Genomic DNA, 16,607 nt, shown 5'->3' with positions numbered 1-16,607 from the left:
TGGATTTGGAGCATTTTTATGTATGTATTGTATGTATTTACCTGCCTCATTCACTCTTTGTAACTCCCATCAGTGGATGATAGTAAGGTAACCTACCACTGAGTATGCAAACGAGGCGCCCCCGTCCCCGCCTCTTTTTTTACGCTCACCCACGTGACCGCTGTGTGTGCTATGCGTCCCTGGCCTTGCCGGTGCTGTATGAGTGTGTGGACGGGGCTGCCTGAAGTGAGAGAGACTGTGAGAGAGCCGTGTGCTGTGGCTTATCCTTGTCCTATGCGGATTTTACCACTGACTGTCAGGCCGAGCGGCTCGCATCATCTAGGGCAGGCCCCCCGTTCAGACACCCCCTTTCAAAGATTCCTCAAAACGCGCACCGCTGGAGGATAATTGTGGTTGCCCTGCTTAGTCAGTTTTATTTCGGGGGAATATTATCGACGCTGAGGACTTGGGAGAGGAGAAAAGCGGAGAGGCGAGGATGCTCAGTGGGCAAGGCGAGAGATGAGCAGTGGGCATGGTAAGCTGCATGCTGTAGGGTTGATGATGGAGAGGGATATAGTTTCCCGAGGTTCTTGGAAAATTACTTTCCTCTTAAGTGAGTCCAAAAATTAATGCTATATGTAGTGCTATATATAATGTTGCGTTTCTGATGGAAGACAACTCCAGCAGCAGTTGGCTTTCCTCAGGAAGCTGCCTCACATGGCAGCCCGCACAGGGTTTCCACCGCAAGAGGGGGTGTGTTTGAGAGAGTGTGTGTGTGTTTGAGAGAGTGTGTGTGTGTGTGTGTGTGTGTGTGGGTGGGTGGGTGGGGGGGCATCATGCAGACCAACCACGGGCCCCTTGTCCCCTCTCCTTTGCCCCCTGAAAAAAAATGTTGATTGCAGTGCTCGGGACTTTTCTGGGGGAAATGATGCCCGTTTCCGCTTACATTAATCTGAAGCTGTCTTTATCCCTAATCCACGCGATCATGCTTAATCTGACCTCCAGTCTCAGCCTTGCTTTAAGGAGTTTTCGCCGTTTATTCCCAAACCTTGGACTCTAATATTCAGCTAGAAAAACACAGACGTTTTCACCTGTTTCAACAGCACGCATGCGCATCTACAGACGTGGCCGACGGAGTGACGTTCGTGTCTGAGCAATTTGACGCGTCAGATGGTCAAAGTTAATCACCCTAACTTGATTTTCTTTCTCCACGGGATAATTGTTCATTTTAATTGACATTTTAAAAATCGCTGATACATGCAGCTCTCACCTCCAGGAGCTGAACATCACAAATTCACTTTATGATGTAATCAAGTGAATACTCTGGGTACTGGTTCCAATTAAATGACTGAGAGGCTCAGGGAACTTTTGTTTGAGTTGTACCTGCAGATGAGCCATTTGGATATCGTGTATACTCTATGGATATGGATCTAATAATGGACCAATAGCCAAACCTCCAAAGTGCTCTTATTCATAGATTGCCCCTGTGCTGAGACTTAATCAGATATGTGCATTAGAAGTGAGCTGTACAGACTTATCTGGGAAATACTAAACTATACAAACCCCCTGCTCTTTGAAAATTGGGATTCATATATAAATCAAATGGTGTATGTTATAGCAGAGTTAGAAATGGGTAAATGTATTTGTTAGACTCATGAAACCTCCTCTCACCCGGCTCATCCTTTTGTCCAGGATTCCTTCCACTTACATGCTCTGAGAATACACACAGAGATATAATATTACTTCCACAATGTGAAGTTTCTGCTCTCAAATCTCCAGATAAGTTGATTTAAAGAACATCTCATGTAAGTAGAAAGCACCAGACTGCAATAACCTGTGCTTGTTGGTGCATATGTGTGTTTGTGGATCTGAGCTGAAGATGATTGTGCAGAAAGATGATACTGGTAAAGTTGCTGAGCATCACTTTCTTCTTTGTGCCCTTCGTTCTCACTCACTCCCTCTCTTCCTCTTGCACGTCCCTCTCAGACTCATCATCCTCTCAGAGTTTTGCTCTCTGTGTCCCTGCTGTGTGCATCTCATGTCCTCTGTGCTTCTGCTGATGTTGGCGTTTCAGCAGGAAAAGGCGTCCTGTGACTTGTTTCAGTCTTTGTGTACTGCTGTGCTACAGCAAAAGTTCAAATTAAACACAGCAGATTTGTGGATGGATTACTGAATGGTACTTACAGGTGCATGTCCAGCTGCCCAGTAGGTCAGTGTCCACATCAGAGTCCTTGTACTGGGAGTTCCAACTTACTATGTAATTTTATTTTTTTTATTTAATACAATTATTAAATATAAGAATATGTTGGATCGAAGTACATTTCTACTTAGGGAAGACATCATTTGAATGATATAATCTTGTTTTATTTTCAAATTATGTGTCACCATATTTTTTGAAATATTTTTAAGCAGCAAAATGATACAGAAAGAGATACTAGAAATATTTTACTAAAAATATTTAATACCACCCAACTATTATTAAAAAATGTTTCAATATCTATATATGTTGTTTGGTGTTCATTTTAATACCCTAACATACCAAATATTTATATGTAAAGGATATAGGAAATTATATTATATATTGGTATTAAAATAGAAGTCCCTAAAAGTCTAATTGCAAGCAGGGCGACGGCTTTATGGCTTTAAGGAAACTCTTTTGTTTCATAACATAACTATAGCATAAATTAATTAATAACTAACCTATCTCAGAAGATATAAAAGCTTTGATTTGGCAGAGTTATACAGTTTTGCTCTGGATACCCTTACTGTCGCAACCCCAAAGGGGATTTGTGTCTTCACTTGGAAGCAATCCAAATATCTTTGGCGTGCCAAGCAAATGTGTTAACCACTACATCATTATCCTCGTGTGCTATTGCTCACTATCATTACCTCGGAATCAAATAATAAAACGTCCAGCTGTGTATATATTTATTTAAACAGTGTTTTACTTATATAACACCTTGTTATTGCATTGCTCAGCAATCTGTTATAAAAATAGTTTTCCATCATAGTATTAGAAGAAAATTTGTGTGCTTTGTCTAGTATATATTACATTATAGTCACCCAAGGACACTGTACAGAGCAAATAAGACAGGCATAAAAACAGGAAATAAACACAATAATAAAAGAAAGTTTAAGAGCATGGAGAAGTTATATAGAGTATGCTATCTTGAACAGGTGGGTTTTGAGGGTGGACTTAAAAAGAGGAATTGAAGTGATGTTTCAGAGGTCAGAGGGTAGGGAATTCCAAAGTCGAGGGGCAAAGCGACTAAAAGCCCTGCCCCCCGTGGTAATAAGACGAGAGTAAGGAACAGAAAGGAAAAGAGAAGAGAAGGATCTGAGGCACCGGGATGGGATGGAGATCTGTACCAAATCAGAAAGGTATGTAGGGAAAGAGAATTGATAGCCTTAAATGTATAAAGGAGTATTTTAAAATTAATGTGAATTGTTTTTCTGAATTGCTTATTACCAGTGTTTATGGTAATATGGTTCTGGTAAGTTTTTATGTAACTTTTATGTCAGAAGATGCATTTCGGTTAAATCTATAACCTCTTTTATGAGAGTGACCAGGCCAAAATATAGATAGCAGCACAATTAACAGGGTTGATGACATTGCAGTCATAGATAGAATAATTTATATAATATTCTAAATAAATTACAAAATTATGAAGCCTGAATATTAGTTATTAAATATTTGCCACAAGGGGGATAATAAACTTGGAGGCACGCACATCTGGCTATGTGTTCTGTGTTTTTTTGGCTGCTTTTATAAGACATTGTAAGGTGAAGACCCCGCTGTATTCAGGAGAAAACCCCAACAATCAGATGACCTCCTATGAGCAAGCAGTTTGCAACAGTGGGAAGGAAAAAGTCCCTTTTCAGCAGAACCAGGCTCAGACAGGGGCAGTCCTCTGCTGTGACTGGTAGGAGGATGACGGCAAAGAAAAAAGTAAAAGTGAGCATAGTGAGACAGAACAAAATACAGAAAATACAGTAGAGACAAACATTTAATGACATGCCTCAGTAGTATTAAAAGTGGTGAGTGTAGAAAAAGAGCTCAGTGCATCCACTGAAGTCCTACGGTAGTCAAAACCCATGGTTCCTGGTCACCTGATCAAGCCCTAGCTATAATCTTGGTCCAAAATGGTAAATGGCCTGTATTTGTATAGCGCTTTATAGTCCCTAAAGCGCTTTACACAACTAGTCATCCACCCATTCACACACTGGTGATGGCAAGCTACATTGTAGCCACAGCCACCATGGGGCACACTGACAGAGGCGAGGCTGCCAGACACTGGCGCCACCAGGCCCTCTGACCACCACCAGTAGGCAACAGGTGAAGTGTCTTGCCCAAGGACACAACGACTGAGACTGTCCGAGCCGGGGCTCGAACCACCAACCTTCCGATTACAAGGCGACCTCCCAACTCTTGAGCCACAAGCACCACTAATCAAAGTTTTAATTCTAGTCTTAAAAACAGAGAGAGGCCTGAAACCTGAAGGTTCTGCCTCCTATCCTACTTTTAGAAACTGTAGGAACTACAAGTAGCCTACAGTCTGAAAGCATTGAGATAACATGATACTATGAGGTCTTTAAAATATGATGGGCTCTGATTTTTCAAGACTATAAAGGTTTCAAACCTTTAAAGTCTTGAATTTAAAAGAAGAAAATTATTGTGATGTATTTCAGACGTGCACTATTGTAGTTTAGTCATCTGGCCTCATAGATACATATAGTTGGGTATCAACTACATAGGAATAAAAATGTATGTAGTGTTTGTCATTAGAGGGATTTTTTTAAAAGTATATTTTCTGTCATCTGACAATTTAGTGAGTTGAAGACAGATGAAAAGAGATTTAATTTAGGGGGGGGGGGGGGGGGGGGTCACCCTAGCTCAGCTTTGGTTTAGTAGGTTAATTACGTTCTGTGTCAGTGGAAGCTTATAGTCGCTGGCAGAGGGAAATGTATCACAGGAACCCTTAATGATCAATTCCCCCATGTCCTTTGTGAAATACGAATTTGGAAGAGCAAATTGGGTTGCAAGTGTGTGTCTACGCGCACACAGACTGTGCACGGTGGCCTGAATAATATAAGCTACCAAGTAGCTTCATCAAACACCTGAGTGCCAGAGTTTTAGTATGACCTACTTCTCCATAACGGGGCACAAACTAGAAACCGCTCTGTCAGTCATTGTTTACATTGTCATTTCACTGTTCTCTAATTGACACAGACAACAAAGAAATTGCTTTTAAGTTAGCTTGTTGATTTAGTGGTGATGGTCAAGTTAGAGGGCAGCGTCAGTCTGTTGATGGTTTTCTTGATACATTATTGGTGATTTCTGATTGAGTCAGCACATATGAAACGGTGAAATCAATGACTATGGAAGTACACAAATGCAACAATAGCAGCAACTGCTCCACTAGCTTTACAAATGTCCAGCCACTGTGTACAACATATAAAACTGGATCTGGTCTGGAAATCACTCAAAGTCCTCATCTATCATCATGAAAGGTCCACTGAAGGTGTGGAGAGAAGCACACCACCAGGAGAGTGGGTAGCGCCACTATACACACAATACAGCAGGCATCAGTGACAACAAACAGAGCATTACGTAAATTAGAGACAGCATCAAGGGAGGAGCTTGGCGGGTTGCAAAGCAGCTTGCATATGTGGAAAGGCAGCTAAAATAACAACATATTTGAGATTTGATGATTGGATGTGTACAAGCCCAAGACGAGGGCTGCATTATGTTTCTGCATCAACCAGGGCAGATCGAGAAAGACGTAAAAGTACTTCATAAAAGTCATACTGTTCATACTTTTTATATATCATCTTCATTTCTTTCTTACAGGGGCATCTTACAATTCCCGACAGAAAAGAGGAGCCTTCACTGGCATAGCTACCTCCCCACTCTTCCCCTCCTCCCATCCACATTTCCCTCTTCTCCCCCATTCTTAAACCGTTGACCGTTTGTTTATCGCCTTCTCTCCCTCCATATTTCCCCATCATCTGTCACCATGACAACCTCAGCCCTGCGCAGGCAGGTGAAGAATATTGTACACAACTATTCAGAAGCAGAGATCAAGGTATTGTATTAAATGTGCTATCTTCTTCGAGTGTCACTGTTTATTAGTCATATTAGATTAAAAACAAAAAGTCTGTGCTTCTTTCACTGCTGACCATCATACAGATAAGCACTTGAGATCTCTCAGACGTAAAACATAAATGGATGTTATTCCTGTGCTGCCAACGTGCAGGTTCGTGAGGCCACCTCAAACGATCCATGGGGGCCATCCTCGTCTCTCATGTCAGAGATTGCTGACTTAACCTTCAATGTGGTGGCGTTTGCTGAGGTCATGGGTATGGTGTGGAAGCGCCTCAATGACAGCGGCAAGAACTGGAGACATGTCTACAAGGTGATTTCATGAAAAGACATGAGTGTTGTTGTTTAATCTGACTTTGTAAACTGTAGCTTCTCTGTACTTGTTGGCCATCCACCGACACTCACTAGCTCCACTGAATAACAGTCATGCATCTTTAAATTTTGTTCTTCTGGATGAAAATGTCAGTTGTAATGTGCACAATATGTTGACTACAAAAAGTATTTGGGAATAAATGTGCTAATCGTGATTTGACTCCAGGCCCTGACACTGTTGGATTACTTGCTGAAGACAGGATCAGAAAGGGTGGCCCAGCAGTGCCGTGAGAATGCGTTCACTATTCAGGTATTGGAGTGCAACAAAAAGAGCTGATTGATCATTGTTTATTGATCACATCATGTTAACCGCAACCCTGCGTCTGTTCAGCTAGCTAAATTTTATACTTAAAAAAAACTCACTGTGATGTCTTTTGTGTGTGGTTCAGACCCTGCGCGACTTTCAGTATGTGGATCGTGATGGCAGAGACCAGGGGGCCAACGTAAGGGAAAAAGCACGCCAACTGGTCTGCCTCCTTCGGGACGAGGAGCGGCTGCGCCAGGAGAGGAGTCAAGCCCTTAAGACCAAGGAGCGAATGGCTGGTGGAGGCAGTGGAGGGGGTGGAGGTGTTTATGGAGGTATACCCCCAGCGTATCACCCAGGCAGACGCACAAGTCAGCCCAGCATGGCTGTGCTATACGGGGAGGAATTCAGTCGCTCCAGAGGCTCTCCGTCTTCCTTTAACTGTGAGTATTGTGAGTAAACTGTGAGTAAACTTATCTGGAACACTAACCGCCTTCTATTGTATGATAGCAAGTTGCGAATAAATAGATCAAGAGTTAAAAATACACATTTAAATTCAGGATCATTGCCGCATCCCTAATTAAATGTTTTTTGCGCTGTCACCCAGCACTTTGGACAACCACATGGATTATCAATACTGCAGCGTAGGCCTGAAAATATTCAAATGAGCCCCATACTTTGTGTGCTTCTTGTCTTTCTGGAACATCATCATCCCCACATCAATCGTTTCTCCTAACTCGGTCTTATTCCATTCTCCCAAAATCCCTCTGCAGCCTCGTCCTCGTCTCCTCGAGCCGCTTCAGACCTGGAGCAGGCTCGACCTCAGACCAGTGGGGAAGAGGAGTTACAGCTCCAGCTGGCTTTAGCCATGAGCAGGGAGGAGAGTCAGAAGGTAAAACAACACACAACAATACACATACACACACACACGCACGGTATGATAATGTGGATGTCCTCAGGTGTAGCTCCTGTCCACATATACACACAAATAAGTCCTCTGTATTCAGTGCCTCTTGATGATTCCAGTAATGAAAATGAAAATGTTGCAAACATTTTGAACATTCGCCCACCTTCAGCTAGCCCTTCCTTCCCCTGTTACCATAGAGACAGATGGAGACACAGAACTACAGACTGCTCAAAGCCTTAGCCTAACGGAGCATGTGCAGGTACACACAGAAACACACCTCAGAGCTTAAAGTAAGCAATTATTAAATATTGTGTGTCTTTTTGTGTATTTGACGACATGGCTCATATGCTTTTACTGAGATTTTCCTGGTATTTTTAAAATGTAACATTAATTTGATATTTCTTTTGTCATTTGCATTTTTTTAGTTATTCGTCTTTGTTCTAATGTATACATTTTCTTGGCCATTAAAGGTACAAACTGAGAGCATGATTTTCAGCTACATTAGCTAAGCACCTCCAGTCTCTTTGACTAGAGGCTGTCATTTGTGCTGTGCACCTGGTGCCAGTGAACCAACAGGCACAAACTTTACATTTTACATGACAGCTCCCTCATTTGGAGAATAAAGAAGAAGCACATTATCCAAAAATAAAACACTGAAAATTAAGTGGAACGTAATTGACTTGACAAGATGCGGGGAATGAAATTAATAAATGGCAAATTTAAAGGGAAAATAGAGTTAGGACGCATTACTGTGATGTAAATAAATATGGAAGCAAATTTAAACAGAAATACAATTAAGTTGCATTTTATAAATTGATTAACGCTTACATTTATTTTTTAACACTGTTTTTGCACATTTAGTGTATTTTGAGTCATTCATTCGTGCGTTTCTTTATTTTGAATTTTTGGCAGTTACAGTCCTGAATAATGGCGATCTCACTAACCCTCTTCTTCCTTTTCTCCAGCTTTTACCACCTGTCTCCTTATCAGGAGATATCATCTCATATGATTTTTCATACAAGTACTGCTTCAACTCTCATGTGTAATTTTGGAAGATTTTCTCTCTGCTTTGCGCTTACCCAGCTTCTGCTCTTTGTAAACTAAATATTTCAACAGTACAAAACAGCCACCAGTGCCGCGTTCGGTCTGCTGGGCCAAGCAGCAGAAAAGTGTTTAACCAATGCCAGTTTTTGTGTGCGGGTCTGCACTCATTGCCACGATGGTAATGCTGATGATGTCACAATACCGCCCCTGCAGGAGCAGCGCTGTCGCCAAGGAGACGAGTCACTGTTACAGAAGGCCCTGGATGAGAGCCGGAGAGAGAGCCAGTCAGAGACGCACGAGGTGAGTTCAAAAATGTGTCTGTATACAATGGATGCCATGTGTGTGGGTACATGCATGGAACATGAGTGTGAATTTGTATGAAAAGGTGGGCGGATGCATTTGTAGGTGGTTGCTGGCAGGCATTTGGAGAAAGAAGTTGAATATAGGCTGCAGACTACGAGGCAGGGATGGACAACAAGCCTAAAAATAAAATAAAATAAACAACAAAACAGCCTTATGATCGAGTGTTGAGAGAGAGACAATAGAAAGCTGAGAGAAGAGAAAGAGGTGCTTGCTGAATGATAATGACTCTGTCGTGTCTAACCTTGAGCTCAGCATGACATTTCCCTGAAAGCATACTTCTTATCTTGTAGCACATCAGCTCCTTTACTCATTGGCCTGTCAACAAGCCAATCAGAGTCAGCTGCAGTCTTATGTAAAGGTTCCCAAGCCTTGTAACTGGTCTAAAAGTAGGATAGGAGGCAGAACCTTCAGGTTTCAGGCCTCTCTCTGTTTTTAAGATTAGAATTAAAACTTTGATTAGGGGCGATCGTGGCTCAAGAGTTGGGAGTTCGCCTTGTAATCAGAAGGTTGGCGGTTCGAGCCCCGGCTTGGACAGTCTCAGTCGTTGTGTCCTTGGGCAAGACACTTCACCCGTTACCTACTGGTGGTGGTCAGAGGGCCCGGTGGCACCAGTGTCCGGCAGCCTCACCTCTGTCAGTGCGCCCCAGGGTGGCTGTGGCTACAATGTAGCTTGCCATCACCAGTGTGTGTGTGTGTGTGTGTGTGTGTGTGTGAATGGGTGGATGACTGGTTGTGTAAAGCGCTTTAGGGACTAGTAAATGATCGAAATCACTGTTATGCCATCACATGAAAAATAGAGGGAAAAGGGGAAAAGTTAACCTCTAAATGGCTCTTTCACTGACAAAATCTTAAGATTTTGTGTTTAGCATAAAAGATACTAAATATAAGTATACTTTATTAGAAAAGTCAGTTTGTTTTAACTACCTCCTTAAAAAAATTAAAACTTACATAAGTTTTCTCTTAAGCCTGTTTTCAGTGTGATTGCACTGGGGCCCTGTCTGCACTTTGTGACCGATTATGTTGAACATTGAACTCTATTGAACAGATTCTCGTGAAAGCGGCCCTCTAGTGTCAAATTGGAATTTACAAAAAGCAAAACCCTTCTTTGTGTGGAGCAGAAATGTAAACACATAAACCTGACATTTCTTTCTGCTACCTTTCAATTTTCACATGCAACAATCTGATATGAACATATTTGAAATAATTAAAACTGAAAACTGGTAAAGCAAAACTAAGAGCAGTGAGAAAATAAGCTTGACTGACTTACAAAGTCAGGAATCATAGTTCAAGCAGTAGATCATATGTCGCCATATTTGTGTGAAATGGCAGTGATGACTTGTGTTTTTTATGCCATTTCAGTTTTTTAAATTAAAAACAAAGTAGGTGTTTGTTTCCATGTTCTAACTCACATTTCCTCTTAACATGGCATTACAATGCAGGTTCAGCCCAGTATGATATAGTTTTACCACATGGGCAGGGTCTGAAAGATAACATAGAAGCTTCATTTGATGCTTTTCTGTGAGCAGAAATAGAAATTTCTCTGTAGGTAGATATCTTCCTGTTTACTGTCCTGTAGGATTCTCTTCTGCAACTGCTGTGCTGCAGAGTGGTCTCTAAACAGTACAACCTGAGAAATTTATGAAACGATGACACCGTTTCTGAATGACCTCAAGCAATTTTCATTTCATTATATAATGTACGCTCATTACAACATACATAAAGCACAAACACCAGATGCAAGATGCAGATGCTGTGGTGGATCTTATTAATAAATTATACTCTACAGTAATAGAGCAATGGACTGTGTAACGCAGAAGGGCGTCAGAAATTATCATAGCAATTGTAAATGTGTGTTTTCAGCAGCAGCAGCAGTGAAACATAACTGCAAAGAAACATTTTCAAGTGAGCTACAGTAAGCTCTTTATTGGTAAGGGAATAAACAGAGCAGCAGATTCAGTCTGACTTTAGGAAGTTGCCATTGTTCTGTGAATACCATGGATCTTTTCTTTTCATGAGTTAATACCAAAAAGCAGATCTGTGTTTGTCTTTTTTTGGAACACTGAATAGATTTCTCTTCCCAGAAAAAAACATTATATTTCAGTAGAGCTGAAAATTGCAACAGATCAATAACTCTTAACTGGAACACCAGCAAGTGCACATTTCTGTACTTTCAGTGTACAATAGTTTCTTACTCAGTTTGACTCTCAGATATTTACATAACACATTTTTACTCAGACAATTCATTTAACTTCATTTGAATACAAAGTGAAATCATTAGTGTTAATACAGTTGTCAGTGGATTTTACAGTCACACTGACTCTGTGAGTTCTCCGGCTGTCCTCAGTAGGATTGGGTGCTTTGAATGTTTCTCATTAACTTACACAAACCTGGAAACAAATAAGACAATGTTTGATCCTGAGATGTTTTCCTTTGCTTGTAGTCTGCCATGTTGGATCTAGTGGACATATTTGGATCCTCATCTGAGCCCCCTCTGCCACCTAGTGACCCTTGGAACTCTGCTAAGCCCACCAGTAACGTCTCTTCTGACCCGTGGGACTCTGTAGGTAGGTGGATCATCACAGACAAATCACATGAACATCAGTGTGATGCAAGAGTGCATTCAAAACAGCAGCTTCAAAGTGAATCTTTTCTCTCCCTAACAGCAGTCCACTCAAGCACTCCTGTGATTGGTAGCCCCTGGACAGCCCCTCCCTCCTCCAACAACACATCCAATCCTTGGGCTCCTTGTACCAACTCACGCACAGACCCATGGGAAGCAGCACCTGCTTCCTGCAGTCCTGTCAATCATGCGTGGGACAGCCCAACAGATGGAGGTGCTTTCATTAGGACACACACACACACAGTCGTGTTTTCATATCTTTGTGGGGACATCTAATTGACATAATGCTTTCCCTAGCCGCTTACCCTAACCATCAAAAATGAACCCTAACCATAACCTAATTGTAACCCTGACACTAAAACCACATTTTCACTCTCACAAATGCCTTCAAACTCGTGGGGACGGGTTTTTGTCCCCATAAGGGCTGTTGGTCCCCACAAGTATAGTAACGTTCCAAGTTTTGGTCCCCACAAAGATATGTAAACCTAGTACACACACACACACACACACACACACACACACACACACACACACACACACATATATATATTGATTGTTTTAATCCAAAAACATAAGCACTTCTGCTGTTTTCATTGATTCTCATTTTTCCGTGCAGATGCTGATGGGACGGATCCATTCGCTGCACATGAAGAAGAGAAACCTAAACAGGAGATTCCCGCAGTGTCCTCACCTCAACCTGCAAGTCCCACAGGTACTATTGTACATAAAAGAGAGAACTGTGGGCTTTACTGTAAGATGAAATCATGACAGAAGCGACTTATATGGTGTACCACGGGTGGTTGTAGTAAGAATAACATCATGCAATATGATCTTTGTTATACCTGTGATACCTGTGATATTTTGTACTTTTAGAGGTACTATGGCTTGTCACTGGGGTGGTACCGTTCAAAGTAATGCCATGGCACTTTTTTCTGCTCTTGTAGTTTATTACCTACAAGAGATGGGTTTTGAACTTTTCGTGACAATTTTGTAGCTCTGAAAGTTTAAATCTCACAGAAACTCTTTGTTTTGTTTTTTTTGTTGTTTTTTTTTTCATTTGTACAACATTTAACATTATGTAATATTATCGTTCATCAAAATCTAATTTTAAAATCCTTTTTTCTGCCTTGTGAAGATGCAGAGTTGTTTGGGACAAAACCAGAGTCTGACCCATTTTCTGGTCTAGACTCCAAGCAGGACCCATTTGGAACGGAGCCACCAGTGAAACCCCAGGTAAACGGACGAGATTCAGCCAGCCCGGAGATGTTTGACCTGTCACGGCTAGCACCCCCGCTCAGTGCCCCGGCTACACGTGTGTGTCGGACTCCAGAGGCTTTTCTGGGACCTACGGGGGCCTCGCTGGTGAATTTAGACACTCTGATACCCCCCAACCCCCCTACAAAGACGCACAATAACCCTTTCCTCTCAGGTAAAACACCATTTTAAATTTACATACAGAAATATTACTGTGATATTGTTAGTTTTAAGTTTTTCAGTGGCACAATTTTGTCTTCACAGGTCTGAGCGCACCATCTCCTAACAACCCATTTCACTGCGACCAGCCTCGCCTCACCCTCAACCAAATGCGACCGTCCTCCACGTCCCCACTGCCCCCCCACATGCTGTCCTACAGCCCGTCGCTGCCCCTTCCACTGCTCCACCAGCCTCCCATCCTCCCCTCTTCTTTCACACAACCTCCTGCTGGACTCCTGGACCTTCCCTCTAACCTCCCACAGCCCCTGCTTCCCCTTTCTCCACGACCAGCACCCCGCACTCAGTCACAAACACACAGTCACAACCCTTTCCTCTGAGACTCTAACATCTTGCAAGCTCTGGTCTGCAGAGAGAGACAGAACTGACTCTTTTTGGGTTAATCTATGCTAACTGCAATGAGACTAGTTTAAGCGAGCCTGAACTGGGTCCTGGTCTGATGTCATTGTGCACACTTGAAGTAGACTCGGATGGGATGTATTTGTGTCTGTGTAAGGACACAACAGCTGCTACTTAACCTGAACTCTTGAAGAAAAGCTCGCTCACGCACACACACACCTATACATGCACTCAGGCGCACTTTAGGGTGCACAGACACAACAAACATGTACACTGCACCAAACTAACAGGGTGTATCTCAACAGTCCCTCTAATGCCTTTTCCCCATCAAAAGAGACAACTCCAAGTATCTTTTCAATCCTGAACTTTTCCTTTAAAAGCCTGGGATGAAGCCACACTCTTTGATTGTCTACGAAGCTTCACCAGGATCCTTACCGCTGCTGCTTCACCGACAAAAGCATGAATGCCTTCCCCACCCAGGATTCCAAACTACGCTACTCTCTTGAGCACCTGAGATGAGCTCTTCAAATAGATCCTATTTTTTCAACAAGTTGACATCTAGAGCTTTCTGTCACTTGAGAAAGTCCAAAAGTGTGGTACTGTAAGATTTAAGAAAGCATAGACAAGAACTAATCAATTCCCTCCCACCTTTACATTATAATATATATTTTGCATTGCCTTGCTGCCTTGCAATCTCAATAGCATCTGATCCTAAGTTAGCTTGGTTATTTATCTTTCAAGATAAGAAGCCTCAACATGATCCTGATGGATTCAAAACTGGACTAGCCTAGCCTAAGTTCAATTGTACAATCTGGCACTAAAGTGATCACTTCTTTAACCCCCCCCCCCCCCCCCGTGCCTGTCTCTACATCTTACCCACCATGCATTCTTAACCAGTGCATGCTAGCACTAGTTAGGGGAGGGGTGTACAACTAATTTCCCCCACAGGCAACATGAGAAACTGAGACTGTTTGGAGGAATGTACCGATAAGCCAAACTCAGTTCTGCTGGGAAATAATGTCAACTCTGTATATGCTTATGGGGCGCAGCCCTTCACAACAGTCCCGATTACTCATGTGGCCCTTTGGGAAAATGAATTGGCCACCCTGAATTAGGAGGACCTCAGGGAGACTGCCCCTCTTTCAATGCGATTCAACCTCACTAAATAGAAAAGTATTTGACTTTAAAAATAAACAGGAGAATAGGTGATTTTATTTTTTTCTGATTAAAAAACGATGGGAGGATGAGAATATATACAAGGAAGCAAGGAGATGTGGCGGAACAGATCTAAATGAAGTTATTACAGATTATAGAACAATTCATTGAGCTGTAGCTCCTCTTCTCCTCTGCTCCTTGTTCATGTCAGTGTTAGGAACAAGAGAATCTGAGATGAATAAGAGATGTTTGGTCATTACTGCACTGAACCTGGACTTGAATGTGAAATGCCTGCCTATAAATACACACAGGCTTAGTACATATGTATTTAACAGAATGATAATGCTGTATTATTAACTATTATACCAATAAATTGATGGTGTTTGCATTATAATTTCTGAAGTATTGTCTTTTTTTTTTGTATAACCCCTTTTTTGAACTATGACCACTAGATGGCAGTGCTGTGTAAGACGGTTTTAATGCCCTGCATGTTTTGCAGCAATGCAGTCTGGGCAACATCACCCCTGGGATATAAGACAGATAGGGTTACTTGTCTGGTAGTCAGCACACTTGAAGTTCCAAGAAGCAGTTCAAACATTTCACGGTAATCACCGTGTTGATTGTTGCACCATAGCAGCTGATCTCTAGCCATGTGCAAACAAGCTTTTAATCCAACCAAACATCTTACTTGTTGCACATAAATTTATGTAAGGAACTGATTAACTCTATTAATCATCTAGCTTTCAGAAGATGTTTGCAAAGATCTTTTCATATGTACAATTTAATCTACACATGCATCAAGAAGAAACTGTAAAGAAATCGATTCCTCACACTGTAGTTTGTTAACATTTTTAAAACAAGACATCAGAACCCTGAAAATTAGACTTTTAGTGTCACAGGCAGGTCTTTGGACTGCCTTTGCTCGGAGAAAAATCTGAGGGGTGTTATGAAATGAGAGGGAAAGTTATATTTCCATATTAAGGTTCTGCTATCATTAGATATTTTCCATTTATTACCCATTCATAATGGTATTTGTCAGCTTCCTATCTGCATGGCTCCAAGATCAATTAAAACAACTAAAAGGGCTTTCTTGCAAACTCTCAATAGGTCAAATATCTGGGTTTCCAAAAGTGAAACTAAATGAATCGAGAAAATCCAATCATGCCTGTACACCCAGAAACACTCGCACACTTCCCTTTCTCTTTAATGTCTGGCATTTCTGTCCAAACAAAATCAAGTGCAGTCTGATCACAGATCTAAACAGCTGCAGTCTCAACCTTCTGATACAGTAAATCAACTGGTGTGCACATTTGATATACAACATTGCCATGTGGTGTTGATTTGGTGAAGGTAGGGGTGGGGGGTAAACAGGCAGCAGTGAGTGATTGTGGGAACAGTTGCAAGTGTGAGTGAAGACTGTGCTCTAATGCAAAAGTACCGATTAGGTTCTTAGAGACCTTGTGGGCCTGCATTGCAAGGAAATAGATAAACTTCACTTCCAGCCAGTACATAACCTCTGCTTGAACCTCTAATTGTGTTTTAGTTAATCTTGCATGACTCACTACGACTATCTATCTCTATCAGTCAGAAATTAATATCTGCCTTGCTTCATAACCTCCAGCGCAACAGTCTAGTGAAGATAAATAAGACTGCCGTTTGCAGAGAGAAATAAGAGACTGATTACACATACAGGCACGCATCCATAAGAGCAAACGGTCATTGTCGCAGGTGTGGGCCTACTGGTGTTGGCCAGAGGGGCGGATGGCGCGATATGGCAGCCTCGCTTCTGTCAGTCTGCTCCAGGGCAGCTGTGGCTACAACCATAGCTGCCTCCACCAATGTGTGAATGCCAGAGTGAATGAATAGTGGCATTGTAAAGCGCTTTGGGTGCCTTGAAAAGCGCTATATAAATCCAATCCATTATTATTATTATTATTATTATTATTATTATTATTATTATTATTATCTGTGCATTGAGTCTAAATGTTAT

General features: G+C 41.8%; 1 protein-coding gene across 2 annotated transcripts; it reads left to right on the top strand.

Annotated features, from left to right (window-relative positions):
• The first annotated feature begins 185 nt into the window (after positions 1-185).
• Positions 186-14,998, top strand: epn3b (epsin 3b). Of its 2 annotated transcripts, none has more exons than XM_082535042.1 (12): positions 186-514; positions 5,831-6,065; positions 6,237-6,395; positions 6,621-6,704; positions 6,844-7,141; positions 7,472-7,590; positions 8,863-8,949; positions 11,453-11,576; positions 11,679-11,846; positions 12,249-12,344; positions 12,768-13,061; positions 13,151-14,998. In XM_082535042.1, the coding sequence occupies exons 2-12, from the start codon at positions 5,997-5,999 to the stop codon at positions 13,441-13,443; spliced, it is 1,791 nt and encodes a 596-aa protein (XP_082391168.1). In that variant the 5' UTR covers positions 186-514; positions 5,831-5,996; the 3' UTR covers positions 13,444-14,998. The 2 variants fall into 2 exon arrangements, with proteins under 2 accessions (XP_082391168.1, XP_082391167.1); XM_082535041.1 differs by having other exon boundaries at positions 11,676-11,846.
• Positions 14,999-16,607: the final 1,609 nt, after the last annotated feature.

This window comes from Aulonocara stuartgranti (genome assembly GCF_965226115.1).
Source record: "Aulonocara stuartgranti genome assembly, chromosome: 6".
Classification (NCBI taxonomy): Eukaryota; Metazoa; Chordata; class Actinopteri; order Cichliformes; family Cichlidae; genus Aulonocara; species Aulonocara stuartgranti.
This window is presented reverse-complemented; position numbering and strand designations above follow the sequence as displayed.